The sequence below is a fragment of the Fringilla coelebs genome (assembly GCF_963513975.1).
Source record: "Fringilla coelebs genome assembly, chromosome: 10".
NCBI classification, from domain to species: Eukaryota; Metazoa; Chordata; class Aves; order Passeriformes; family Fringillidae; genus Fringilla; species Fringilla coelebs.
Window position 1 is genome coordinate 11,111,970 of NC_140036.1, and position 27,372 is coordinate 11,139,341.

Genomic DNA, 27,372 nt, shown 5'->3' on the forward strand with positions numbered 1-27,372 from the left:
GCTGCTGGACCATCTTGTCTAGAGAATGCTTTTGCCAAGAAAGGTTGGACTGGCTGATTCTTGCTGTGCCTCCCAACCTGGCATTCTGTGTTTCTGTGACTGTGTTCCACAATGAAGGCTTCTTTCACTTTGCATACCATACAGTGCAGTTCTCTCCTAATGATGTCTCCTGCAGCCTTACTAGTGGTACAGGAAAGATAAGTTATCTTTCCATATCCTGTACCCAGGCAAACAACAATAACAATAAAATTATAAAGCCACTGAACTCTAGTGATTTTTCATTTTGTCATAAAGATTGAGACATCACAATAAGATAAAAACTTACCTTTTCTTAATTTAATTCATATTAATCACCACTGCTGTTTTATTACAGACCACCAGTGCAACCCCTAAAACAATTTGTGCTTTCATCTTATTAAAGGATCAATTCAGTTGGCCCCTAATCATCTTCTTATTTGAAGGATAAGAATAATCTTGGCATAAATAAAAAGTTCTTCCAGTCCAAGATGAGTTGGGGTAGGGAAACCAAAAAATAAACAGAACAAACAAACCTGGGTAGATTTAGCTTCTTGAAAAACATCATAAACCTCTGTGTGTGTGTGTGTGTGTTCATATCAAGCTAAGATTCTGTATGTTAGTTCCATTGCTCAAATCTTTATTATATGCAGATTTTTTCAGTAATTTTTAATTAGCATTTCCTCTTTCCTTACCATCTAAAGGGAATATGTGATGCATATTCTTGTTTTAAAGGTTTTTTTGTGTGTCTTATACCTTGCATTATTTTCTCACTGAGACTGGATAGAACTCGTAGTTTATTCTGGCGAGATATTAAAAGACACTAATAGTGCTTGAAAGCTATCCTGTTCTCATCACATTGGCATAGAGTCCTGGGTAACTAACACAGGAATACTACAGGTTAAACTGTGTTTTGGGGGATTTTTTTTCCATTAAAATCTGTAGCAGATTCAAAGCCAAATAAGAGGAGAATTTTCATGTTTTGTAATTATACATAGTACATAGTAATAACCAGCTGGTTGTTGATATAAAAGCACAACCTGTATATGCAAATGATGCTCTCTTGGCTGTAATTAGAAACAAGAGCTTTAAGAATGATGCAGCAATAGGCAGTATTTGCAGCAGGGATGGAGGAGGTGTGTCCCTGATGCAGACAAAAAGGACAGTAACAAAAGAAAATAGGCTCTCGAGTCAGCATTCTAAACTCCATTGTCACTGCAGTAGCAGCTGCGTGTGGAAATGAGACAAACAGAATTTGAAATGAAGAACTGGAAAAGAAATTGCCACTTGCCTGCATGGATGGAGACAACTATTGGGCCTGATTGCCAATTAACTGCTCTGTTTTTTCTGACAGCTTTGATAACAGGTCAGAAATGTGGCAGGAGCTCTCTTTGACCTACTCCATCCTTAGTGGTTGCTCAGCCATAGATACTCTTTTGCCCACAAAGAAATACCACAATAGTTTGTATCTGTCTTTTGTTGGATGTGGATGATTTCCAGCAGAGTCCAGTGAATTATCTTTACATTGAAAAAACCTTTCAGGCATAGAAAACAGGCTAGGACTACATAAATATTGTCCATTTATACTAAGCATATTTTCAAGGACTAAAAAAAGGATCAAGGGTACTTCATCAGCATTAAAACAGTGTTTGTACCTACCCTGTCCTGGAGCAGCAGGAAATGGTTTATTGTAGATGGAGACTACAGAAAATCTAAGTGTCATATGAACACCCTCAGAGTACAGAGAAATGTTCTCTGGAAATGAATGTACCTTTGAATAGGTAGTCATAGTTCCAAGACCCAGATACTTCTGGAGGCTAAGTCTTGTCAGAATTGCCTGTGCCCTGAGTCATCTTGGGTGGTGATGAGCCTGAGTGTGCAGGGTATTTATTGGCTTAGATAGAAGGTCCCTATTTGTGGACTGGAATTGTCTGTAATGTCTGACTAGTTAAGGTGTTGTCTCTGAATGTTTAAACTCTGTCTCTCTTGAATGCCTGAACCATGATTGCAGCACTTCTGCCATTTAATTGATCATTTACCCTGTCAGGATATCATAGGCTATTTAAGGCTGTCTCTTTAGAGCTGTTATTAGCTTTCTTTTTCTGCTTCATTCGACAACAGATGTTTCTACTGTGTAACTGAAATAATCAACATCTTTGGAAATCAAAGATTGCTATTTTATGAAATTGAATATGATGGAAAATCTGAATTATCAATTATAAAAGGGCAGGAGTGAAACTAATTTTATGCAACTTTGCAGAAATTTATAAGATCTGAGTCATGATAATGGTAAATAGTTAACTTTAGTGGTGCCAGCAAAAATGCTGCTGTCTTTTATACTTGCATAACTAAATATTTCACTTATGATTTGTCATGCCATTTCTGTATTTCAGAAGAGTGTCATCTGTTTGGTTTCTGGTTTTTGGTTTTTTTTTTTTTTTTAGATTTAGAGCTGTTTAAATTTCCTCAGTAATTTGCATTTAAATGTTTTATTTTTTTCATCAGTTTTTCCACAGTTCATTACTTCTTTAATTGCCACATCAGGTTCCCAGAGAATGTACTTGCACTTCCAGAAATATCTGTGTGCAGGGTTTTTTCTGAATATATATTTTAATTTTTTTTTCTTTTGATTATGGACACTGGTACATGCTATTAGTAAGCTTAGCAAAACAGGTAAGAAGGATTTTAGTACTTAAATAAGATCTAGTGACATGAAGGAAAAAGACTTAACTTGCCGCCCACACTCAAGGCCATATCCTGTGTGACCCACAGGAGCAGTCCCAGTGAAGGCACAGAAAATACTAACCCAAGTAAAGTAGACAAAATCTATTTAAAACAACCCACTGTTGTTTAAGAACTCTGTTCATATAGCATTGTGGAAGAAAAAAATTCCGCAAAAGGTGGGGAAGCAGAAGTACAGCCTTTCCTAAGAGCATCCAGCATGATTCATGCTAAAACTGATTGTTGAAGTCAGGTTTCCTCTTCTAGAGTCTTGTCCAGTGGGTAGCAGTCCTGTTCTGCTGATATGCATGATTTTTGGGGAAGAAGCAGCTGCATTTAGCAGACCAGAATATATTTATTGTGAGCATGGTTATTCCGGGAATGTATTTTTACTTGCTCTAAAGCAAAAGCACTAAACCAGAAGGAAAACTTGGGCATGTTTAGAACATCTTTAATGAAAATATTTATGTGAGGTGGATTTTTGCCACTTTTGGCTTATATAGTAAAAGCAAAGATGAAACTTGGATGTTAAGGACTGGCACAACCCCTCCTGTAGCAGCCTGTGCTCCCTCTCTGTCTCCAGCCAGGTGCTGCTCAGAGCTTAGTGCAGGTAGGGTTGTGCTGCCCTGGGCTTGCCTGGTGTGTGCCAGTGGTGCACACAGTGGAAAATGACAAATTCAAATATAAACTTCGGTGTGGAGACGACTGCATGTGGCCTCTTTACAAAGCTGCGCTTACTACCAATAAATCTGAATCATCCTGTTGTAGTAAAGCTTTGATAAGAGGCAAAATCTTTCATGGGAGTTTATCAACCCTTGTGAAGGTGCCTTCAGTTTTGTTGTGCTTTTCTAAGAGGTCAGTAGAGAAAGGCTCCCACTGAGACTCTAATCTTTGTTCAGTAAAAGCCTTCATTCAGCTCTTTGACAGTGTTAGGAGACAACAGGGTGTCAGAAGAGTGGTAGAGTTCAGGTGGCAGTACCTCCTGGAGTCATGGAAAGGCTCCCCAGTGTTCACTGACAGATTGTGGGCAGGTCCTTGGAAGTGTCCCACTGAGGTTTATGTTGTGTAAATGTTGGAGTGCTCAGTGCTTTGTAGGACTAGATCCCAGCACTAAGCACTGCTTGGCAATGATACTGCATCTCACGTAGAAATTAATGTTTCAAAAAATTGTTTGTTGAAATGTGGGGAGATTTCAGTGCTGGAAAACCACTGAAGCAATGGAGGTAGGTTAGTGGCCAGTGCTTATTCTATGCAAATGAAAACATCAAATGTACGTAAACAAGTGCTGCTATTGTGAATTTTCACTCACTATTGCAGTGAAAAGAATTGCTAGGTATCTGATGTACTTTAAACAGTTGTTTGTAACATTTTAAGTGTGTCAGTCGTGGACGTGTCATCCAGGTCTGGTACCTCATGTTGAATAGATCATTAACTTATATGTGTCTGGAATTACAGCCTGCCTTATATCTTACCTGTTCATTTTTATTATTAGGTATTAGCAATTGAGGACAACACTTCTGCTGTCTGAAGATGGAGAACAACATAACTACTATCTCTCGTGAAGAGCTTGAAGAGCTACGAGAAGCATTTGGCAAAATAGGTATGTTTTAAATAAGGGAGTCATGAGGATGCCCTTATTTAGGGCAAAGCTGTTAAGGATTTGTGGAAGAAATCTTTATGGATCACTTGATTTTGATAGGACTGTATTTTCCCTCTGTATTGCCAGTAATATCTAAAAAAATGTAAAAAGAATGTTTACATAGAGCCCTTTACTTACACTGGAACTACATGTGCTAATTTCTTTCAACTTCAGCACTGAAAACAGATACATTTTCTTGCAGGGTGGTAGCATTTTATGTGTTGTTGTTATGTATTGCTACATAATGGAACTCAAAATTCAGGTTATTGAACTCCTTGATTTGGAAAAACTTTTGATTAAGCTTCAGGTGTTATATATTTTCATGTTAGATTACTGACACTTGGTTTTTGCTTTATTTGCATGCTTTGGTGAGCTAATAATTTCATTTATTCAATCACATTTTATGTTTTAAGAGAAATAAACTTGGAGATTTTTTGATCTTTTGTTAATAAGATCAGCTTTGTTACACCAGTGTTAATAAATAACTACAGTTTTGTATGCTTGAGAGGATGTTTGCAGATTAATCAGAACACTCAGAAAGTGTAAGAAATTATATAGCAGCTAACCTTTTTTTTTCCAGATTGCACTGCTGTTGTGAATGTTCATATCTGCTTTATTTCTTATTTACTGCCATTCTGAGGTGTGATGTGTAACTGTGCAGCTCAGGAAATGAAGCAACCATGTTTGTAATCAGTCATGATGGGGGTAACAGGATCATTTAAGGCAAGAACTCTTAAATGTTAGGAGTCTTTACTTGGTAAAGAAACTTTTGGGAAGCTGTATGTTAGAGATTTGGAAGACCATGAGTAGTATGGAGAAGTGAAGAGGGAAGTATTCAGGTTCTGCCAATACAGGTATCACATGATGCCCAGTAGAGAGTCAGGAAGATTAAAATAAAAAAACCCTAACTTTACAATAAATAATAGAACAATGAACCCATTGACTCAGGATGTTGTTGAGACTAAACAAAGAGTAGAAATTCTACAGGGAGTAAGATACATCCATGGAAGATAATTCATGAGTTGCTGTTAAACAATCATCAGGACGTCTATAGCTCAAGTAGTTAATATCCTGCAGGTGCTGGAATGACAGACCAAGGAGAAGAGCACTATATACATGTATCAGTCTACTAAGAGATGTTAGCATAGGTAGAGACTCACTGGTGTTGTCTGACAGCTTTTCTATATGTTTAGTTTTCACCATCTGTATTCCTTCTTTTTCTCCATTCTCTGCCTGCATCTTTTCATATTTCTGCTTGAAGAATTGTCTGTACTGCTCCTACTCACTGAAGAGTATTTTTTTCCTTAAGCTTTCTGTAAAACATAAAAATTAAGCACATTAGTTTAATTTTTTTTTCAAATTTCTAATGTCTTTATGGATAAAGTACTTGCAGCTAAATTGGTAAACTGAGAGAAGGCATTTATTTAACTCTCATCATGGAAACTTACCCTCAGTGAAAGATGAACCTAGAGAAATAAAATAGCTGGTAATCTGAGTGAGCTCATGAGCATGTCCTCTGATGGTTAGACCATCCCTGTTATTATGTATGGTCTTACATGTCTGGAAGCCAGTGGATGAATTAATGCATATATAGACATCAAGTTTGTGTATTGATTTGTGAAGTTTTGAAAGTATCAAAACCACAAATTTTTTTTTTTACCCTGCATTTTTAGTCTTTTGTCTGCAGTGAAATGTGGCTGCCTTATGAAGCTGTACAGAAGCTACATAGTATAGTATGGATTACAAAAAAAATTACTGTATAGCAATTAATTATGGCTGGAGGTGAAAGCATGTTTCTCTGCTTGCCCTTCTCTAATGAGAGGCATTTATGCACTCTGGTATTATTGACTGAGTTCTGATCCTAGACACAATATGAAGAGATGTTTTTAACTAGTAAATGGAAAAAAAAACCCAAAAGTGGGAGCACCTTGACAAGTCAGAGAAGTGGCCACACCATCTGTTTCTGATTCATTGTGATGTTCTCTTAAATTTCTTACAAATATATAATTCATAGAGCTCTTCTAATCAGAACATGCATCAGATTTGAGCTTACTGATTGCAAATGGTTTAATAATACAATAAGCATATATTAATTGATGTCCCTTTGACTTGAATGTTTATAGATTATTTTGCTGGGAGTCTTAAAAAATATCTTGAACTTCACTATTTGCAAATTTGCTCTCTTGTTTTATATGTGCTCTGGGATCATGAGGCAGTTCCTGAGAAAGTGTATAACAAGATGGCACAAGTCCTACATAGTTGTGCTTCTAATCCACAAGCATTCCTTCATACAAATTTATCTATATCAGAGAAAGAAGCACTTTCTCTAGATATCTCTGTAGATATCTAGACATCTCCTAGAACTGTGTTTATCATGCTTCATTTATTCTTAACTGTTACCATACCTTACTACATGGGTATTCATGAGTTTATGTAAGTATAACAACTTGTGCTTTCATTCTACAGATATTGACAACAGTGGGTATGTCAGTGATTACGAGCTTCAAGACCTGTTTAAAGAAGCAAGTCTGCCCTTGCCTGGTTACAAAGTCCGGGAGATTGTAGAAAAAATCATTTTAGTGACAGATAGCAACAAGGATGGGAAAATCAACTTTGAAGAATTTGTCTCTGTAAGACCTTCCTTTTGGATGTTTGTCTACTGTTTGACATCTATTGAAAATTACTAAGTTCTACAACTAAGTGCTATTTTTATATATAACTATTATTTTGAGTTTTCTGTGACAGCCTAGAATATCCTATATAGTTGTTTTCTAATTTTTATCTTTCACACTCCAATTTAATTTAATGATTCTGATTTCAGCAGCATGTGAAAGAACAGTAGTTGCAATCAGTCTTGTTCTCTGTTTCCTCCAAGGTGAGGGGAAGGAAGGAGTACATGTTGTACAAACTGTTGGGTCAGCCCTCGCTCTGACAAAAAAGCAGACAATTGGATACCAGCCTCCGAATGCTCTTAGTAGTGCTTCACTATGCTTAATCTCTATACTAATGGCTGTTTATTACTGGGAGTGAGGTACAAGTTTTCCCTTTCACTGAGCAGGTTTCAAAGCTTTAGGCTTTTCTAATGAGAATTGCTCACTGGTGTGCTTTAAAAGAAACAAGAACTTATCAGGCTGTTGGTTGTAGGTGCTTGGGGATGATGATGTTTTGTTTTGAAGTTAGAGTACTGCTGCTAATTGCACAAGGTTGCTTGTTGAATTAGGGATTGATCTTTCTTTCTGAGATTCTAAACATGCAAATATTTGCTTCCAGGTATTAACTGTGTCTTTTACTTATACTTCATTGTCAGTCTGAGACCTTTGCAGTATTTGGGCAAACCTAGGACATACTAATATATTCAAAGTGGTTTACATTGCAGGCAGGTGGAAAATGATATTAGCTTGATAAAGTAAGGGCATGTTTAACTGTCATGTTTTAACCTTTTACATGCAAAGCATGTGGGGAAATAAGTGGGAAAAATACACTATCATCATCAAAAATGTGTGTCTCTTTAGTTGTGTTCATCAGTTTACCAAAATATCTATGGAAAAATTATGTATGTCTATTTTTTTAGATAGAATGGCTTAATGGAGGTATTCACTGTGAACTAATATGTTAGATATCCAGTATAGATATAGATATCCAAACAGTAATTATTTTTTTTTAGAACAAAAGTCATTATAAATATCAAAGAAATTCAGTCAGATTAACTGCTGACTCTAGGCTACTTACATGATTCAACAGTTAGTTATTTGAAGGTACAATCAATCACAAAATGCTTTTTATTTTTTTAATTTCAGATAATTCAGGAATTGAAAAGCAAAGATGTTAGCAAATCTTTCCGAAAATCAATAAACAAAAAGCAAGGTATTACAGCAATTGGAGGAACATCAGCAATATCTAGTGAGGGGACACAGCACTCTTATTCAGGTAAGAAATAATTAAACATGGGCAAATTTTCCATGGAGGAAGACTCTTAGAATTTGCACTACAGATAAAACGGAGCCTAACTGGAAACTGTTGGCAGTAAAAGCAAATTCATGCAGGGAAAGCATGTGGAGATAGACAAAGTGAGTGTGGGTGATAGTTTATTAGCTCTGTTCAGTTGTTGCTTAGTTTCACTCCTAGTTGCACTTGGAGGCAAGTTGGGCATCTGCGTGAGAGCAAAAGAGGAAAACAAGCACCGACTTCTTGTGGGGGAGGAAATAGCCCCTTTGGTGTACTTCTAGTAAAGCTAGTCAAGTTTTTGCCTTCATTATATGCTAATGGACTCTTATTCCTTTATTCAGATAAAAGAAATGAATGAATCCTCATTTTCATTTCCACAATGTTAACTAACATGAACTAAAACCCCACTAACAAATACCACATATCCTTTCTGGATGGACTGCTCTCTCTCTGCATTATGGAATTGTTCACTTGTCCATGGTTTTTGCATAGAGTGTCTCACACGGAAGAAGCTGCTTTTAATATTTGATCTGTTTCTTTCTACCTCCCCTTGCTGCATGTAATTTAAGTTGATAATTGTGCCTAATTGCATTGCAGCTCCTGGCCAGAGTGTGAACCACCTTCTAGGATCATATTGCAATCAGCAATATTGCAACTTTTTTGATTGACTTAAGTCTGGAATTTGTGTCATTCCAGATTGTGTTAAGGTTCTGTATATGAGGAAGACTTACTTTGATTAACCAAAGGTGGCAATATCCTCTCTTTCAGTAGGATTCCAGCACCAGCTATACCTGGTGCATCCTTAAAGCAGAGGATATGCTCCATCCCAAAGGATGCCTGTAGGGCATCAGAAGTGATTCTTTAGATGCAGTTTTATTTTTGGTGGCGAGAAACAAACCCCGCTAGAGCATGATTCACCTGGCCTGGCCTCACCCAGCATCTCGTTTATGATGAGGTGAAGTGTGCTCTAGAATTTCCCATTGACAGTGAAAGAAGTGTAGTGAGTCAGGTGCTTCTTGAAGTGAGGTGAAAACCACCTGTACTCTGGGAATTTGGATATTGAGACTTGATTGACTGTTATCCAAATAAGCTTTCTTAGATATATAGTAATAAATTATGCATTGAATATGAAAGAGAATTTAAAACTGAGATATTAAACTTCTTAAGTTTCTCAAAGCTAAAGACAGCTCAGCAGTTCAGATCAGTCTCAAAAGGCTGCCAGTCTCAGAAGTCCAGCAGAAGGCTGAATGAAACACTGCATTTAAAGCAAACAGTGCATAGGCTGAGATGTTGCATATTTCAGATGAGACATTTTCCCCTCTTCTTTGTAATTGCTGAGAAACCAAATTCGAAGTCAGCCTTGAGGACACCTTCTATAAGATGTTCCTATGATACTCATGTTATCCTTCAAATAATCACCAGATACTTAGAGGGTGCAATGGGAGAAAGGCCAATCTATACTTACCATTTTTTGTTTTCTTTGTCATTGGTCTGATTTTTTTTAATAGCTGACCTCTGTGAAATTAAGGGGTTTTGTTGCAGATGAACCTCTTTGACCCAAGTATGCTGTTACTAGTATGTCTTCATGGAACTGTTAATCTTTTATTTTAATGCTGTATTTCTTTTCAGAGGAAGAAAAAGTTGCTTTTGTTAATTGGATAAATAAAGCTCTACAAGATGACCCAGACTGTAAGCACCTCTTACCCATGAACCCATCAGATGCCAGTCTGTTTAAATCCCTTGCAGATGGCATCCTTCTTTGGTGAGTCCAAGGCTATGAGAAAGAAAAGAGATTAATCTCAAAGGTTAAATGCTGATCACAGGGACATGAATTAGAAAACTTTAGACAGACGTTAAGATCAAGACCCCACTCTTAAATATTTCATTTGTTTGCCCATAGAAATGTGATTTTTAGCATATTTTCTATGTGACTCTGTGCATACATTATAGAAGCAGTTTTATACATGCAGGCTGTTTATAAAGGAGATAATTAAACAGTTCATCAATTCATTACTTGAAATAATTAGAAAACTTGACTATTTTAAATATTTTTAAAAGTTACTACTTATAGTCATTAAATCATGGGGTATGAGGAAAAGAAATCTGAATTAAATCCCTGGCAAAACACAGAGCATGTAGTAGGTCCCTTAACTTTAGTCTGCTGTAACTTTCTAGTTCAAGTGGATTACTAGTACTTACTCACACACCATGGTAACAAGGGATTAGCTGTTAGTATTGATGTGAATTAGTCTTTGAGATCCACGTACATACAAGGTACTACAGAAATGCAGTGCAGAAATATACTGATTATACCACAGTTTTTCAGTAGAGACCATTTAAGTTACTTTGGTTTACAATTTTAATCTCAGGAACTTTCTTTGACAGTTATAAATATGATCTATTAATTATAAAAGGAAGATGCAATATATTATCTGGGGCATTCTGAATGAATGTGCAGTTATTTAATGGGGGAGAGGAGAGTCAGATGATAGTATTTTTTTTTTTTTTAATCTTGTCAGAAATGTTTGCAGCTAGTTGAATGTTAGTAGTTTATAACCAAATAATATATTTTCTGGGAAATGGAAGTTTGAATAAACTATTGACTTTTCTTTCTTAGCAAAATGATCAACTTTTCACAACCAGATACAATTGATGAAAGGGCTATTAATAAGAAAAAACTCACTCCTTTCACTATTTCTGTAAGTACTGCATGGATAGGAATTTGCCACTAATGAAAAAACAAAGTATTTTTCTGTTTTAATGACAGTTCTCCTGGTGGAGAAAAAAAAATTAAAAATCATATGTAATGAAAAAATTCTGAAGCATGAGATTGTATTTTCTAATAAACTCTACTGTATTCTCCTATTTCTTAGGAGAATACAGTAGTTTTTTCTTATTTTCTCTGATTCTTTCCCTATTAGCTATTTGTTTTGTCTTACTGAGTACCTGAAGAAGATAATTTTAGACTTTGAGTGGATAGCCAGGTTGTATTTTAGCCACGCAGAAAGTGTCTGCATGGTGTATATTCTGTGATAGGATGATGCACTTTCAATACTGGAGAGTAGCTTTGACAGAGGATGAGGAGATCTATTTTAATTGTGTATGAAGTCATGGAAAAGTTTGACAGAAACAGTCTTTAAGAACTTAGTTTGGCTTTAAGAAAACAGGTCTGGAAAGGGAAGTAGATCCATAAGTTACGGACTCAATGAGAAAAAACTGTTAATAAAAACCTCAGTTAAATGACAGACTCTATTTTATGCAGTGACATTAAAATATGAAAAGTTAAACAACATGATGTTCTAAATCCTCCACATGGGTTTTGTAATCGTTACTGATTTTAAAAAGATTTGTCAGCAAAGATGATACTGCATGTGTTTATGTTGCCTCTGTAGATAGTGAAATATGACACAAGAAAATAGTAATGCTGATGAGAGCTGCCAGCTATTTTTTCTTGGAATCTTTGTCAATATCTCTGACAATCACTAGCTTTACTTAGAGTGTCAGTATTTGGAATTGTCATGATTTTCTTATGCTCTTCATTCAATTCAATTCAATAAACTGTAAAAATTACAGTTTAACAATTGCTTGAATAAATGTGTAAGATTTAAGATGGGATGACACTGATGTCTGTAGGATCCTGCAAAGGACTCCATGCAGGAATTCCATATGAACATGGTTTTCAGGATCAAGCCTCTGATATTTTGAGCAGCATTGTATAATTTGTATAACCAATACTTAGGAATTGCAAAAAATATTTTGATTAAAGTATTCCTCAGTAATCCCAGCTGCAGAAGATGGCCCGCAATTTTTTGGTGGGTCTATATTAAACAGTGTCATTGTTTTCATTAAATTTTGGTAAGATGCAGGGTAGTTCACAAAAACCCTCCAGAGTGCAGTTTTCCATTGGAAGCCATTGAACTAACGCATTTTTCTTCCAAAGTTTAATATGAACAATTTTACTAAGAAATACAATCTCCCAAGTTTGTTAAATGATGATATTCCAAATAGGAAAACCTAAACCTGGCTCTGAACTCAGCATCAGCTATTGGCTGCACGGTTGTCAATATTGGATCACAAGATTTGCAAGAAGGAAAACCACACTTGGTATTAGGACTCTTGTGGCAGATCATTAAAGTTGGCCTTTTTGCTGATATTGAGATCTCCAGAAATGAAGGTAAGAGTAATGCCAGGTATAGCAATGCCAACCACTTGAAATTACCTCAGACCACAATAGCAGTGATTTCAGCTTTCTTTCAAACTTGCTTTTAGCTCTTATTGCCTTGCTAAATGAAGGGGAAGAGCTGGATCAGTTAATGAAGCTCTCCCCAGAAGACCTCTTGCTGCGCTGGGTGAATTACCATCTGGCCAATGCAGGGTGGCAGAAAATCAGTAACTTCAGCCAAGACATTAAGGTATGCAGTTATTTCTTCTCATAATTGAACACAGTGGTAATAAAACACACAGTATATAGAAAAAAATTGTCAGATCAGGAGAATTGAGATGCAACAGTAATCTGCTTTATCTGACTGCAGGTTTATCCTGCTTTTTTCAACATCGAAAGAGCATTATTTTGATCTCTTCTATCCTATATAGTTGCTCATCCCCTGTAGTATCATATCACAGTGTAAAGTGAACATTTCCAACAAGGTGATAGTCAGGGAAGTTCTAATGTTGTTAAATGTCTATTAGAGTTATTTAGGATAATTTGCACCACATTACTAGCTGCCTAATAACTGCCAGTCACTGCTTTGCTGGTGTGTCAGCTGTTTGCCACGGAGGCTGAAACGTTTCTTGAGGCAGGTGGAAGAGCTGCATAATTCTCTCTTCAGTCATTCTGCAAAGGCAAGCAGAGCATTGTAGTAGCCTGGCTGAGGAGAGAACACAGCAACTTTTTAAAACTCAAAGCAAAGGAGGAAGACTCTCTTAATGTGGTTAGACCTCCTTTCATTGGAGAAAACCACGTCCTTAATGGTTTTTGGCTATCTGCTGCACCCTCAGCAAGTTACATCATTTCAAATGCTGCCAAGAAGGCTGTTATTAAAGCAGACTGTAACTAGGGTTTTATATGAAAACTGCTGCTATGGTAAAAAATTATATGGTGCTTAAATAGTAAATACTTGTAGAACTAGTAGGGGTTTATTTTTTCTTCTAGTTTGTTACTGCAAAATTGATCCTTTTTGTGGGTGACCACATAAATTTGCCCTGAATATCTTAATTACAATAGTCTAGTTAATATTCAGCAGAATAAATTGAACTAGCATTGTCCACAATAATTAGCAGATATTCCTTTTCTCTGTCATCTGGCTAAGTAAGTTCTATGTGAAACAGGGTAGTAAAATGGCTGTATGACCTCATCCACATTCACTGAAATTAGGGTGCTGTATATTTGACTCCTATGGCTTTTGGATTGGACTATTAAAGTAATAAATATCTAGGAAAGGCTACATACTTGCTGCTTTTATTTTTATTACACTGGTTTTTTTAGGATTCAAGAGCATACTACCATCTGTTAAATCAGATTGCACCCAAAGGAGATGACCTTGAACAACTGCCCATTAAAATTGACTTTACAGGATTTCATGTAAGTATTCAGAAATGTAAAAATAGACTGGAATTATCTGAGACCTCTTTGTATGTATCCAACATTCTGGTTACCAGGTTATCGCTGAATCCTCTTCTATTTACTAAGGTGCGCAAAAACTCAGCCAGATTCCTCAGTATTACAGAAGCTTAAATGAGCAAAAACGTGGCTAAGTTCTACAGTGCTGCTGTCAAAAGTTTGGAGCTATGTTTCGCTTGGAGTAGTGTATATTGATTTTCACTTGGAGTAGTGTATACTGTTGGGTCATCCAACATGAATATTAGAGCATCCTGCTCAGTTCTCCTGTTCTGGAATTCAGACAAGGAAGAACAGATTTCCCAAACCGTTGTTCCTTCCTCTAACCAAATGGCATTTAGAAATAACATGTGAGCCCTTCCCATAACCAGCAGCAAAGTGTGGCATCCATCAAGCTTTAAGTTGTAAAGGGACAGAGGGTCTAAAACCAGCCTACATTGATGTGGAAACACTTGTCTAAGCTGCTTCATAATGCCTGTTGAAAGGATTATTCTGGGAGTGCATTTGCTACAAAGTTGAACTGCATGCCTGAGATACCTATATATCAATCAGAATCTACAGTAGAATCTCATTATTCATTATAATCATGAAACCCATGTGCAAGATTGTTTTCTTCCATGCTTTAGTTCTCTTAAATTCCTTGTTTGCTTTGTTTGCTCTTGATTGGGATTTTTTGAGAGTGAGAAAGTGCAGAAGTAAATTTTTTCCATGTAATTTCCAACAGTTCATATGATCACATTTTTGTAATGAACCAGTATATTACTAATAAAGACTAACGAACAAAACATAAATTGCCAACCTACAATGATTAAGAGAAAAAAATATTAAAAGGACAGCAAGTTGGAAGCATTCAGACTCTTACTGATGGTTTTGGGCAATATCTGGAATTACTTGAGAATATCAGTTTGAAGCAGTGATGGTGAACCTTTGGTACATGTAGGAGGATATGCAATATGAAATCAACAGCCTGGAAATGGAAATAGAATCTCTACACTCCTGGATGCAGTTGCTGTGATTCATGAGGAATGCTGTGCTGACAGCCACAGAAGTGAAGGACAGTAGAAGGCAGAGAGGAATTGTAATGGGCTGTGAGAGCTAGCTCAGGCATTGGCAGAATGAGGGAGGAACTGACATGGGTCATTTAAAGATTTCCCTACCTGATGATTCAGTAAAATCTAGTACTAGACTTAACTGTAAATTAACTTTTGTTTGTTTTTCTTTTTAGGATAAAAATGACTTGAGGAGGGCTGAATACATGCTCCAACAGGCAGATAAATTGGGCTGCAGACAGTTTGTAACTCCAGCTGATGTGGTTGCAGGCAACCCTAAGCTCAATTTGGCTTTTGTTGCAAACCTCTTTAACACATATCCAGCCCTGCACAAGCCTGACAATTCATCTTATGATCTGAATTTATTAGAAGGTACTCAACTTTCTAACCATATAGAAGAGAAGAATATTAGTAGATTCTACTTATGTATTCCTTCTAGGTTGTGATGTAGGATCCCTGTATGCTGGTGCCTGTGTTTACTTACTAGCAGCCAATATAAGCCTTAATAGAAAACCCCAGTAGTGTGTATATTGTTCACTTGTGTTAGCCTGACCAAATGGTCATTCCTGAATAACCTTCTATCATCCATTTGCAGAAGCAAAAACTGTCCTCCTACTTTCCTTTCAGTTTCCCATGCTTCTTTCCATGTGATTTATATTTGAGCTGATGTACAAATTCTAGCTTTTCTTTGAAGTGCTATATTATGCAACTGTAGTAGTCTTTAAAAGTATTTTTCACATAATGCATTTATATATGTGTGTGTATGTTTGTTGCATTTTAAAGTAGGAAACATTTTTTTAAAAAAAGGCTTCTGTACCAGCAGCCTATATTAATCTATTGCATCAGCAGCCTGTATAGATCCTGTCATAGCAGGGAATTTGGCCTTTAACTGTACGGTTCAGATCTCTAATGCCAGACATAAAGGGATAATGGGTAACAATCTTTGGCTGTTGCCCTTGCTGTGGACCAGCTAATCTAGGATAATGGAATGGCTCCTGCCAGTGTATTTCACAGTTGTTCACTGATCTCAAAGGAGTGTGAGAATCAGGGGTGCTGCACTCGGGAGAATCATCAGCAATGTTCACATAGTCCTCTGCACTGCCTTCTCGTGCCTTCCTCTTACTGTTCCTATCAGGTTTCCTTTCCATCTAGGTGAGTCCATCTTCCTTTGCTCCTGTTTTTTCATGATTTGTCTGTGCTGCTGCATCCCTGTGTCACAAATCCTGTATCCCTCAGAGCATTCCTGTTTCAGGCTTCTTGCTCTTCTAGCTTCAGCTGGGTACCAGCTGTGATAGAGGCTGTAGAGCACAGGACGTTGTCTTCCCTTTTCAGCTGTGATATCCCCAGTCACTGCAGTCCCTGCTGGCCAGGACAAATGACTGAAGGAAAGGTCTGCTCTTGCTCTGCTTCAGTTTTGTTAGAAATGTCAGCTCTTGGAAATGTCAGCTCTTGGAAATACAGGAGCTGTGTGGAGGTGGAATATGCTCAGTTCAGCTTCTCTGCTCTGAAGATAAAATTGCTGGTGTGATTTGAAATACTGAAAACCTGGCTAAATTTGGAAGAGCTTTCAATGGCATGGGAAAAACCAGTTGAATTTGTTTCTGGACTTTCCTAGAACATTTAGATGGAGATGAAAGTCTCAGCCAAACCAGTTTAAAAAATTACAATCAACTGAATGCTAGACTATGATTCTGTAATTATGAATACTGGCCAAATTTAACTTACTATTTGCAATATATATTTTAGAGATGGATAATCATGCCAATGTTATCTGATCAAAGAAAAGTAGATGACTCCTTTTTGCCCTCAAATAATAATTCCCGTGGTGTCAAGTAGATTTAAACCATCAAAATAGTTATTTCAGCCCAAAGACAATGTTGTTAATGGTTTTTTTTCTGTTAATGTATTGTTTGTTTTCCATTAAGTCCTGTGTTTATACTGATGTTTTCTCAAGCTAGTGATATAAAATATGACATTGATTTCTTTATAGTTTCATCATAGATTGTCTGTTGAAATCTGACTCATAATTTATAATGCTTTCCTGTTTTGCTTCATGAAATGCAGATTTGACCCCTCCTAATGTAGGTACTGTATTTAGTACTTTTCTGTACTCCATAAAAGTGTTTATTCTGCAATTTTTTGTTCTTTTTTCTCCCCTGTTGTTTAATCATCTCTGTCTTTTTCTGGTTGATTTTTTTGCATTGTTCTTACATTTTTCTATTGTTTTAATATGCCATCATAAGTAAAAGAGAAGGAAAAAACCCCACAGCATATAAAATGAGGGCAAGAGTTGCAGTAAGTCAAATGCCATGCAGGTATTTTGGAGGGTTTAGCCAGTAAGGGCTTTCCATGAACTGAGATGTCACGCTGTAGGTATGTGTGGATGAGTAGAGCTTCCTGAAAGTTCTCATTTTCCTGCATAAATTCCACCTTTTCAGGGACTGTCCCACCTGATCAGCATGGTGTGGCTGTCCTCTTCAGTTTAAGACAGTTAATGCTGTGCATAAACTGACATCTGCCCTGATAATATGTCTGGGGATATGCACTGAAATATGGAGAGCATGTCTCTCAGGAGTACTGAGATAGCAAAATTAACATCTGTTGTGTGGGGGGTGGAAAGGACAGTCCTGAGCTCAGTTCTTGCACCACCTTTGCTGCTGATCCAAGGAGCCCCTCTCTTGTGGGGAAAGCAGCAATTTGGAGTCAAAGTCATGAAGAAAGCTGAGTTCCTGGGGGAAGGAAGAGGAGGGACTTGTGTTCACCCACTTTTCCTCCAGTGTAGAGGAAATGTCCTGTGCTGTTGCTTAGATTACTGGCAGCCTTCATGGCTGTCACCACAAGAGGGTTAAGTACTCCCACTCAGGCTGGCTAAACTTTGGGTGCAACTCTATCTTGAGCTCAGTTGTGTTCCAGAGATAATCTTAGATTTATTTGGTGCTCTTTGGATTCTTCATCCCCTCCCTATGGCTACTCTCCACTCAGTTCCACAGTGTAATGATCTCAAAAAAGAGATGGCAATAAATATAAAGGACACTACCAAATTTGCTCCTCTCTCTTTTGTGTAGCTCTGCCCCCTTTCTGCAGTTTTCCAATGATTTTGGCTATCTGCTGCACCACTCAGCAGAAGATATGTTCCTGATAGGATCACAAGGTATATTTTGAATAAAAGAATAGAGAGAAAAAACTGGTCAGTTCTCAGCCATCTGGAAAACTTATGAACACTCATGTATTGCATGATAAAGGGATTTGTTTAGAGTGGCATATTAAATGTAGTATGCTGGGTTTCGTTCCTGGACTCCCACTTTCCAAAAGGGTCCTGCCCAGCTTGCATGCTCTTGCTCCTGCTTGGCTACTTTGGATTCTCCTGACAATGTTAAGCACTATTTTAAAATGCTCAGTCTGAGTGCAGTTGCTGAGTATCTGTTTTTGTGGCTATGCTGTTTAGTAAAAGTTCCTAAATAACCTTGGTACTGTCTTTGTAATGGACAAGTGTTCCTAAAAGCACTTTGCAAATCAACTCAAAGCTCAGTAACCGTAAAATCATTTTAAAAAGCGCAAGGCACTTGCTTCAAAATATTATAATCTCAAAAATATTCTTTATAAACTTAAATTATGTATAATTCTTGAGTTATGATTGGTTTTTTAAAAGGAAAAATTGGTATTTTTAATAACTTCGTCACAAAGTGTAATTGTTCTTTTAAATTGTAATGTGGCAAGAAATATGTGAAACAAAGCTCTCTGATCTTGCAGAATAGTATTTTTCTTTGTTTCTTCTGTTTCATCAGTGACTCTGTGATTATTTTTACAAGTAAATATTTGAAACCGACACTAATTTGAGTTGCATATGAAAAAAAAAATCATTTAGAAAATGTATCAGTAAGAAGAATATCAACTATTTCATAATAATTGGAAAGGAATAGCCTGGTAAGGTGGTTGAAACTTTAAAAATAAAACTTACTCTGTTAGAAACTGTAAACTACAGCTGAAATTTCTGAAGTCCAGAGCTTTTTGTATAAAAGGGTGAGAGACCCAGATTAAAATGGTAGCTTCTGTCTAAAAATCAATGTTATGACATAGGTCTAGGCATGAAAAAATAATGTTAAAGAGATTTCCTTTCTAGTCCAATGATAAATTCATGTTTACACAGTAGCTTCATTTTATAGTAGCTTCAAAAATATTCATTATTCCCTAGTCACCTAGAACTGCAGTACTAAATGAGACAGTTTTCATGCTATATAGACCTCATCAGGCAAACATGGTATTGTTACCTTCTAAGGAGCAAACAAAAACAGCAGAGAAAAGTCTTGCTTAGATATTTGTGCTTCAATCTGGAGAAATCTGCTCTTTGATTGTTTGGAGAGGTTTTCTGCCTCCTCAGTGTCTTCGCTCTTTTCATAACTGTGGATTATCAACCCAGGGGAACAAAGTGAAGAGGTTATTCCAAGCTCACATATTCAAGCTAAATATTTTCTCAAATCCTCCTCTTTGATGGAAGAGAAAACAGCTTATGCGGCACTGATTCACATGTAGATGGCTACAGAGATGTTGTTAAAATTTAGGTAGTGTTATATGTAGAAAATTAATGGATTATTGCAAGCTGTAACTTTATAGAGAGAGGTTAGAACTCATGATGGCAATAATAAAAGCAACCTATGTCAGGAAAGTGAAGGTTGGGATTTACTTCCTAATGAATTTTCTGCAGTTCTTGTAAGTACAATTGCTGGCTAAAACTGTGAGGATAACTGGCCCCCTCGGCACTATAAATAGCTCCACAAAGTTAACAAATACAACACTGCCTCTCTACATTTTCAGTGCATAGAACTAAAAAAAAAATGAAATCTGTTGCTTTGGGGAGGCCCTTTATTAATACTGTCAAATTCTGTGAGGAGAGAGTGGAGTTCTAGTGCCTCATGTGTTAATACTGACTTTTTATTAAAAAGATGTTATTTCTCTCAAACTGTTGAATGCAGTTTCCACTCAGTTTCAGGAAATTATTATTAATCATTTCCATGATATATTAATTGTGTGAAATATAACAAAAAAAATATTTCTGTATTTTATCAAATTGTATTTACTCAGATAAATATAGTCTAATAATACTACTCCATGTAGTCCCCCTGCCCTGTGCCCAGAACTGAGGGAATCTGAATTGGATAGGATTGCCTTGTAGTACAGAATATTGTTTGAGAAATTATGAACTCTTTTTGGGTTGGGAGGGGGGTGGTGAGGGATATGAGAAGCATTTAAACATTGCTTATTAAAGTGTTTTCCCCAATAACTTATATAGAATTGTATTTGTCACCATAGGAGAAAGTAAAGAAGAAAGGACTTTCAGAAACTGGATGAATTCACTGGGTGTAAGCCCATATGTTAATCATTTATACAGGTAAGGTTTTTTAAAAAAGAATGATTTGGCTTCCCAGGGGTGACAGGGGAAGAAAGAAGGAAGGAAGAGGGGGAAGTTGTATTTCTAGAATAGTGATTTCCAAGTTTCCTCTTCAAAACTGATCTGTAGGACCACATTAGCATTATCTGACTCAAATACTCTAGTCATAATCTAGATAGACTAGAAAATCCAAGAAGGTTTTAATCTTCCCCCCTCACTCACTTGTAGGTTGAATTACGTTTTCCTAAAAGTTGAGATGTGTTTTATGATGCATCATTTCTATTTTTTCAGTAGACTGTAAGGAGCTCTGCACCATAGTATTCCCTCAGATGAAGGGCTTTATAACAAGCTTTTTAAATGCTTCTGGTCACTTTCAAATTATGCCAGAAATTGATTCAAATTCTGTCAATAAAAGATGAGATTGAGCAAATGGAAACACCTGCTTGTATATTTACTGATTGGTTTCATTATTTCAGCTTTCTGATCTCTGTAAAGTGATCTGTAGGTAGCTTAACATGGAGAATTTCATTTATTAAGTAGCTGATGGGAATTATCGGTAATGCAACAAATAATGGGAAAAGAATTCTTTTCCTACTATTCTTCTTTTGCAAGAATAAGTTCATAGGTTTGATTATTCTTTAGCGAAATTCATCTGTAGGCATCTGCAGATAAAGCATGAGTATTTAAGCTTTGGGAAGGTCCTTAGAGAACTAAAACTAGATCAGTAAATTAAAACTCTTTTAGCAGCTATTTTGTCTATGGCTGCCTTATAAAAGTAATTATTTAATTGAAGCCAGTGACTGAGATTGCTTCAGTAAGATTTGTGAAACTAATGAAATTAAATGCAGAATTTGGTGTATATAATTGCAGGAATCAAGCAATGGAATGTAGGCTAGTTTCTTTACAGAACATCACCAGTTTTTATTTAAGTCTGGAATTTTTTCATCAACTTAATTACACTGTGAGAAGTCTCAAGTACTTACTTTCATTGTCAATCTGTGCTTTTGTGCTGAAACCCATTGTTTTGCTCTTGGTTTAGTGACCTTTCTGATGCTTTAATCATCTTCCAACTGTACGACATGACGCGCGTTCCAGTTGACTGGAGCCATGTCAACAAACCTCCTTACTCCCTGCTCGGGGGCAACATGAAAAAGGTGGGTGATGCTCTGGGAGGCAGCCCAGCTTCACTTGCTCCCATCATGCTCATGGCAGTCTGTGTTGTTGAGATTTCTGTGCTACTGAGACAGTCCTGGGAGAAAAAAAAGGAAAATCAATTTTTCAGTTATTTATCCCAAAGAATAAATAGCAGTTATAGCATATATCACCTTAGTTTCTAAATGTGGGCACCTTTTAGCAATGTTTAATTTAGCTCTTATAAGTGAAAGCTTCAGGCCTGACCTGGCTGTTGTTGTTGGATGCTCCTATACTGTGAGGCATTTCCTCCCAGAGCAGCTTTATATGCTACCAAGAGGATTTGGGTAAGACTTGCAGAATCCAAGCTTTCACATAGTTTTGTGGTTGTTGTGAAGCCTGAAATGTAGATAAAAATTACTGCCTGTTTAAGAAGAACACATTTCAGTAACTTTCAAAGTATAGTTTTGATCTAAATATATTTTATTCTCTACCTTAGTGGAAACTTGGTTTTCTCAAATGTGGAAAAAATTATCATTGGAATATTGCATAATTGCATTTATAGTAAAAACTGTGTTATTTTAATCACAGTGTAGCTAGACTGGAAATCTTTTCTAGCTTCAATCTCACTATAGGTAACAGTAAGCCAAAGTAATTTAAAATACACATAGCTATATGTCTGTATTGCAGAAATATTAATATGTTTTCATTATTTGCAAAAAAAATTATTTTTAGATTGAGAATTGCAATTATGCAGTAGAACTTGGGAAGACAAAAGCCAAATTCTCACTGGTTGGTATTGCTGGACATGATCTAAATGAGGGTAATCCAACTCTGACTTTGGCTTTGGTATGGCAGCTGATGAGAAGGTAAGTTAAGCCGTGTATGATAGATGTCTGTACGTGTCTGTGCATGTGTGTCTGAAAATCAAGGCAAATAAGGGTAATGTTCAGGTCACCCAACTGGTATTGTAGACAGAAATCTCTACAAGTCCCTGTTCTCAAAGATAAAATTGTCTATGTGTTTTGTAATTTTACATACTGTGTAGTGATTGAAACCAATCTTTATAGTGACAATTAAAACATTATAAACTAGAAACTGTACCTAAAATTCTAGATCCTGCAGCAAGTAAAAAGACTTCAACTTATTTCATGTTGATTCCACATATCTTTCTGTAAGTAGAGAGTAATTTAAATATTTGTAAAACCCAAGGAAGTGGTGATATATACACTATAGAAGTTAAAAGGGTAAAAAATTGTAGGCCATTACAGCTATAGTTACCATAAGTATCATCAAATCAAAATCTTGCCACTGTATTGAGTGAGAAAAAATTATTATAAAGTGATTTGATTAAGGAGTGTTTTATTGCAAATGTTTTCCTCAAATTAGTTTTCTTAGAGCTATCCCAAAACATATAGTGGTTTTTGATCTCAGATGCTGTGATTCAGTTTTTTTCCCTACTAGGATGGTAAGGAGTCATTTAAACTTAGAAAGTATAAATTTATTATGATGTACTGAGTAAAAAAAATGCATGAAGATATTACCATGACTATTATGAGGTCTGGGCTATTATTTTATTATTTTATTCAGTAACCACTGAATAAAAAGTGATTTCAAGTACTATATAGTTTGTAAGGTAAGGGTACCCTATGAAAAGTACTTAGCATTGTTACTTTGATGAAGTAAGTAATATTTTACCTTTGCTTATAGCTTTGTAAGAAAAGTTGAGTTCTAACACTCATTTTAACTTGGGCTCTTGTCTTTATTGAAGGTATACTTTGAATGTACTATCCGACCTTGGAGAGGGTGAAAAAGTAAATGATGAAATTATTATTAAGTGGGTGAATCAGACACTTGCAAAAGCAAATAAGAAAACTTCAATTACAAGTTTCAAGGTAATCAATTGTATTTACTTTTCTTTCCACAAATAATAAGACCTGGGATTTTTAACCTGATCTGTTAATGATTTGGTTTTAACAGCAGCTCTCCCATCCACTAGCAAAATTGTTTATGGAAATATTTCTGACAGTCTTTGAATCTTCAAAAGTATTTTTCAAATATATTGAAAAATAAAAGAACTTATAGTAGCTGCAGTAAAATACAAAACAAAAAGCCCAAAAACAAAGAAAAGAAAAATAACTTTAAACTTTCAAAGGGTCTTCTGTCTGAAATTACCAGTCTTTGGGCCTGGCATGTTGTATATTTTCCAAGTTTTTAGATATAGGCACTCTCATGCTTACACAAGCCAGAGAAACGATTTTGGAAATACCGGGGACAGATGATCACTTCTCCTAGGAGCTGGTTAAAAGGATGTTCTCACGTGTGACAGAGCTGGGACAGGGAGCCCAGGGTAGCCAGCGACATCTTGTGTCGTCCTTGGCACTGCTGATGTACAGCAGGCAGGGGAAAACAGGAGCTGTTCAGCATAAAAGAACACATTTGATAAAGGAAGCTTTCCTTCCACATGATTTAAGTGTTCTAAACAAAAGAAGCCGTACGTGTGTCAGATGTGTTATGCTGTGTGAATCTCTTGCTCTAGAAATGGCTGATTAATAATTGCACACAAATGTAACATTCTTGTACAGGTTCATTTTATAATCTGAAACAGTTATGTCTGTGATTCAAAATGGGAGAACATAGCAAGTTAAATATTTGAGAGTTCACTATGTTTTGAATTTTAATTAGGTAAGCATTATTAATCAAAATAATTAAGAAAAAATATTTAATTTTCACTTTAAAAGATACCTCGGGCCTTCACTTCCTTATGAGATGTTGTTGCTTCTCTTATTTCTACATAAATTGTTATAATGGTGGTATTAAAGAAGCTGAAAGTATGGCAAGAATCTGTCCCAATATATAGACTTTGGTATGACTGTGTCTTTGGGGGTACATTGGTTGTTTTTAAGGTCATTCAAATGATGTTTTTAAGATAATTCAACTGATGGTTGACCAATAAAGACAAGGAGGTACTGATGTAAAGTGACACTATTGAGTATTCATTTTTTTACTGCTAATTTTTTACAACATTTACATAAATATTGCCTTTCACTGTTTGGGTTTTGGGATCACTATGGCAAGCAGACTGTAGAGAATGCAGAAGTGCCTTATATTTCACTGTGGACTATTAAAGCCAAGTTCTATTGTACTGCTTTTAGTTCAAACAGCAAAAATTATAAAGGTGTGTCTTATGGTCTTGGGGACTCCATGCATCTAATGCATTGAAGCAGAATTGTATTAATATTTTTAAATGTATAATGTGATGGCTCTGTGGGACTTCCCTGAATTGGCAGTCCTAGTTCTGACTGGTGACAAAGACAGCTGTGCCCCCTGGCTGTGCTCAGGCACTGCAGGGCCCTAGCCAGCCTGACAGGCACTGCCTGTGCTTGCTTTGGCATCAGCAGCTCCCGCTCTGCCCGCACAGTTGCGATGGAATGACTGCAGCAACAGCAACTGCTCTTTTAAGAATCTCTCTGTATTAAATATGAAACACAGACTGCTCACACTAGCTCAGAATACCACCTGAATTGAAAGATTACAGAAAGAGTGAGCCATTAACTACTGGAGAAAATAGTTCTGTGGCAAGAAAACAAGGAAATTATATGTATGGTGGCCTGTAAGGATCTTTTTTTGTTGTCTTGGAAGTCTGGCCCTTGAACTTCTGTCAAAATTCCCTTCCTTTCTTAGGGCTTTCCTAGCTCCTTAGGGCTTAGGGCTTCCTTAGGGCTTAAGGAGGGAAGTTGGATGAAATAAATTTCAACTATTTGTGCAATAATGATACCAGCACGGTGAGCATTATAATACTGATTGCAGAAAAGAACGTTAGAATTCATAAAGGGTGAAGAAAACCTTCACACTATGAAGTAAGAAAACAGGCTTCTTTTTTTGAGTATGCATACAAGATATGCTGCATGGTTTTTTGCATTTTGAAGATGGAATAATCAAAGCTGATTCCTTAAACTAATCCTGAGTCTTTTTCATTTAGGACAGATCAATTAGCACTAGCTTACCTGTCCTAGATTTAATAGATGCCATTGCACCAAAAGCAGTTCGTCCAGAAATGGTCAAGAGAGAAGACCTTTCTTACCAAGACAAATTGAACAATGCCAAGTAAGTTTTAAATGAATGCCTCCTATTTCCTGAAATGCAGGAAATGCATTAATTCATAGTGTACTGCATTATTTACTGATTTGTTGGGAGAAAGATAGCACTAATATTAATTGATTTTTTAAAATAGAATATAAATTCTAATATTATTTCTTTTTCTAGTTTATCTAAAATATGAAGTCAAATTCACAGCTGATATGACCTACCACCACTGCACTGTAATTGGTTTCTTAATAGTTTCCCATACCTCATACTGTGTTTGACCAAAATAAATGCTTTGATAACCAGTAGTAAAACATCTGCCAGTTCATGCTTTCTTCACAATAATGTCCATTTTCTAGTAGAGCCTAAGTACTGTTAAACAGCCATATCCTGCTATTAAAATCTGGTTTTGTTGTTGTGAATTTTGACATATTGGTAGAAGCCAGAAAAATAACAGTATTTGTCTTCTCTTGTTTTCCAAGGTATGCCATTTCAGTTGCTCGAAAAATCGGTGCTCGTATTTATGCTCTCCCAGATGATCTGGTTGAAGTGAAGCCAAAAATGGTGATGACAGTGTTTGCATGTTTGATGGGAAGAGGACTGAACAGAATAAAATAATGCAGACATATATTATAACTTTCTGCCATGTTAAGCACAATGAATGCCTCGCAGTTTACAGAGTTCTGAAACTTAGTACGAGAAAAATTGTATGCACAAATATCACTTATCTTTTAATATTGTGTTTATATTAATTTTCTTCAATTTAATAACACATGAATTATTTATGGCTAATGTCATTTTCAGAACATGTTCATTAACAAATTAACATCATAGATTTGTATTGCTTGGAAAAACCCATATGAATCAAGCTTCATTTGTATTAGTTTCCATAGCACTGTGAGAACCTGCATTGTTTTACATAATGTTGTTTCAGGACTAATTATGAAACACTGTTTGATTTTTGTGGGTGTTACTTATATGTAGTCATACAAGTCTCAAGGTGCATTCCAATCCTGTTGGATTGGACTCCAAACTGCACAGAAATTATCATCCTTGCCTTATTCTTGGAGAGCTTAACTCTTGTTGGAATCAATGAGAGTGTTGTCATTGACTTCAGAGCAAGTAAAGGCCTATGATAATGTCTGGTAACTAATGAATACTGACTAAACTGATGAAACTTTTTTGTGGTAATTATCTTTAAATATATGTAGTAGTTTTGTTCTGTTACTTAGCAGAAACTTTTACAAACCATATCGTCTGAAAAAAAACAGCAATAAAAAGCAGAAATGTCCTGTCATTATTAGGTCTGCGTATGTGCTAAGTTTTGCAGTTGGACTAAACAGCTGTTGGTTGAGTTTTTTTAACCTTTTCATAAAACACTGTATTAAGAAAACAATAAAGAGCTGGCTAGTCCACTATGGAATTTCTTATTACTGTATTGCATTTCGTTATGTATCATTCCTTTGATTTTTCTAAAGTGTGTATCATGTGTGCAGAGGTTTTGTGTAGAAAGACCGGTGCATTGTCTGGATGAGATGAAATCTGTGGTTTTTTCTTAGTAATTTTAAAGTAACTATTTCTTCTTCTTTTTCAACAGCTGTAAATTTTCACTTATCAAGCTGTAGCTGTACATTTAATGAAGTTGTTACCAAAAGCCAAACAATAAGAAAACTAAATCAAAATTAAAGACTTCTCTTAAGTATGAAGCTTCTACTTTGTCTCAGGTCCTGAAGCCAGTCCTGAGCATGGCAGAACAGGAGAATCCTGATGAGTATATCTTCAC

The 27,372-nt window shown here is 36.2% G+C and overlaps 1 protein-coding gene across 1 annotated transcript; it reads left to right on the top strand.

Annotated features, from left to right (window-relative positions):
• Positions 1–4,266: 4,266 nt before the first annotated feature.
• On the top strand, positions 4,267–26,207 carry PLS1 (plastin 1; the record flags this gene model as incomplete). The annotated part of the gene is made up of 15 exons (XM_084212104.1): positions 4,267–4,336; positions 6,842–7,005; positions 8,173–8,302; positions 9,950–10,082; positions 10,938–11,019; positions 12,329–12,494; positions 12,590–12,732; positions 13,806–13,901; positions 15,163–15,358; positions 20,294–20,372; positions 21,412–21,526; positions 22,239–22,372; positions 23,275–23,398; positions 25,486–25,610; positions 26,072–26,207. The coding sequence occupies 15 exons, from the start codon at positions 4,267–4,269 to the stop codon at positions 26,205–26,207; spliced, it is 1,893 nt and encodes a 630-aa protein (XP_084068230.1).
• Positions 26,208–27,372: the final 1,165 nt, after the last annotated feature.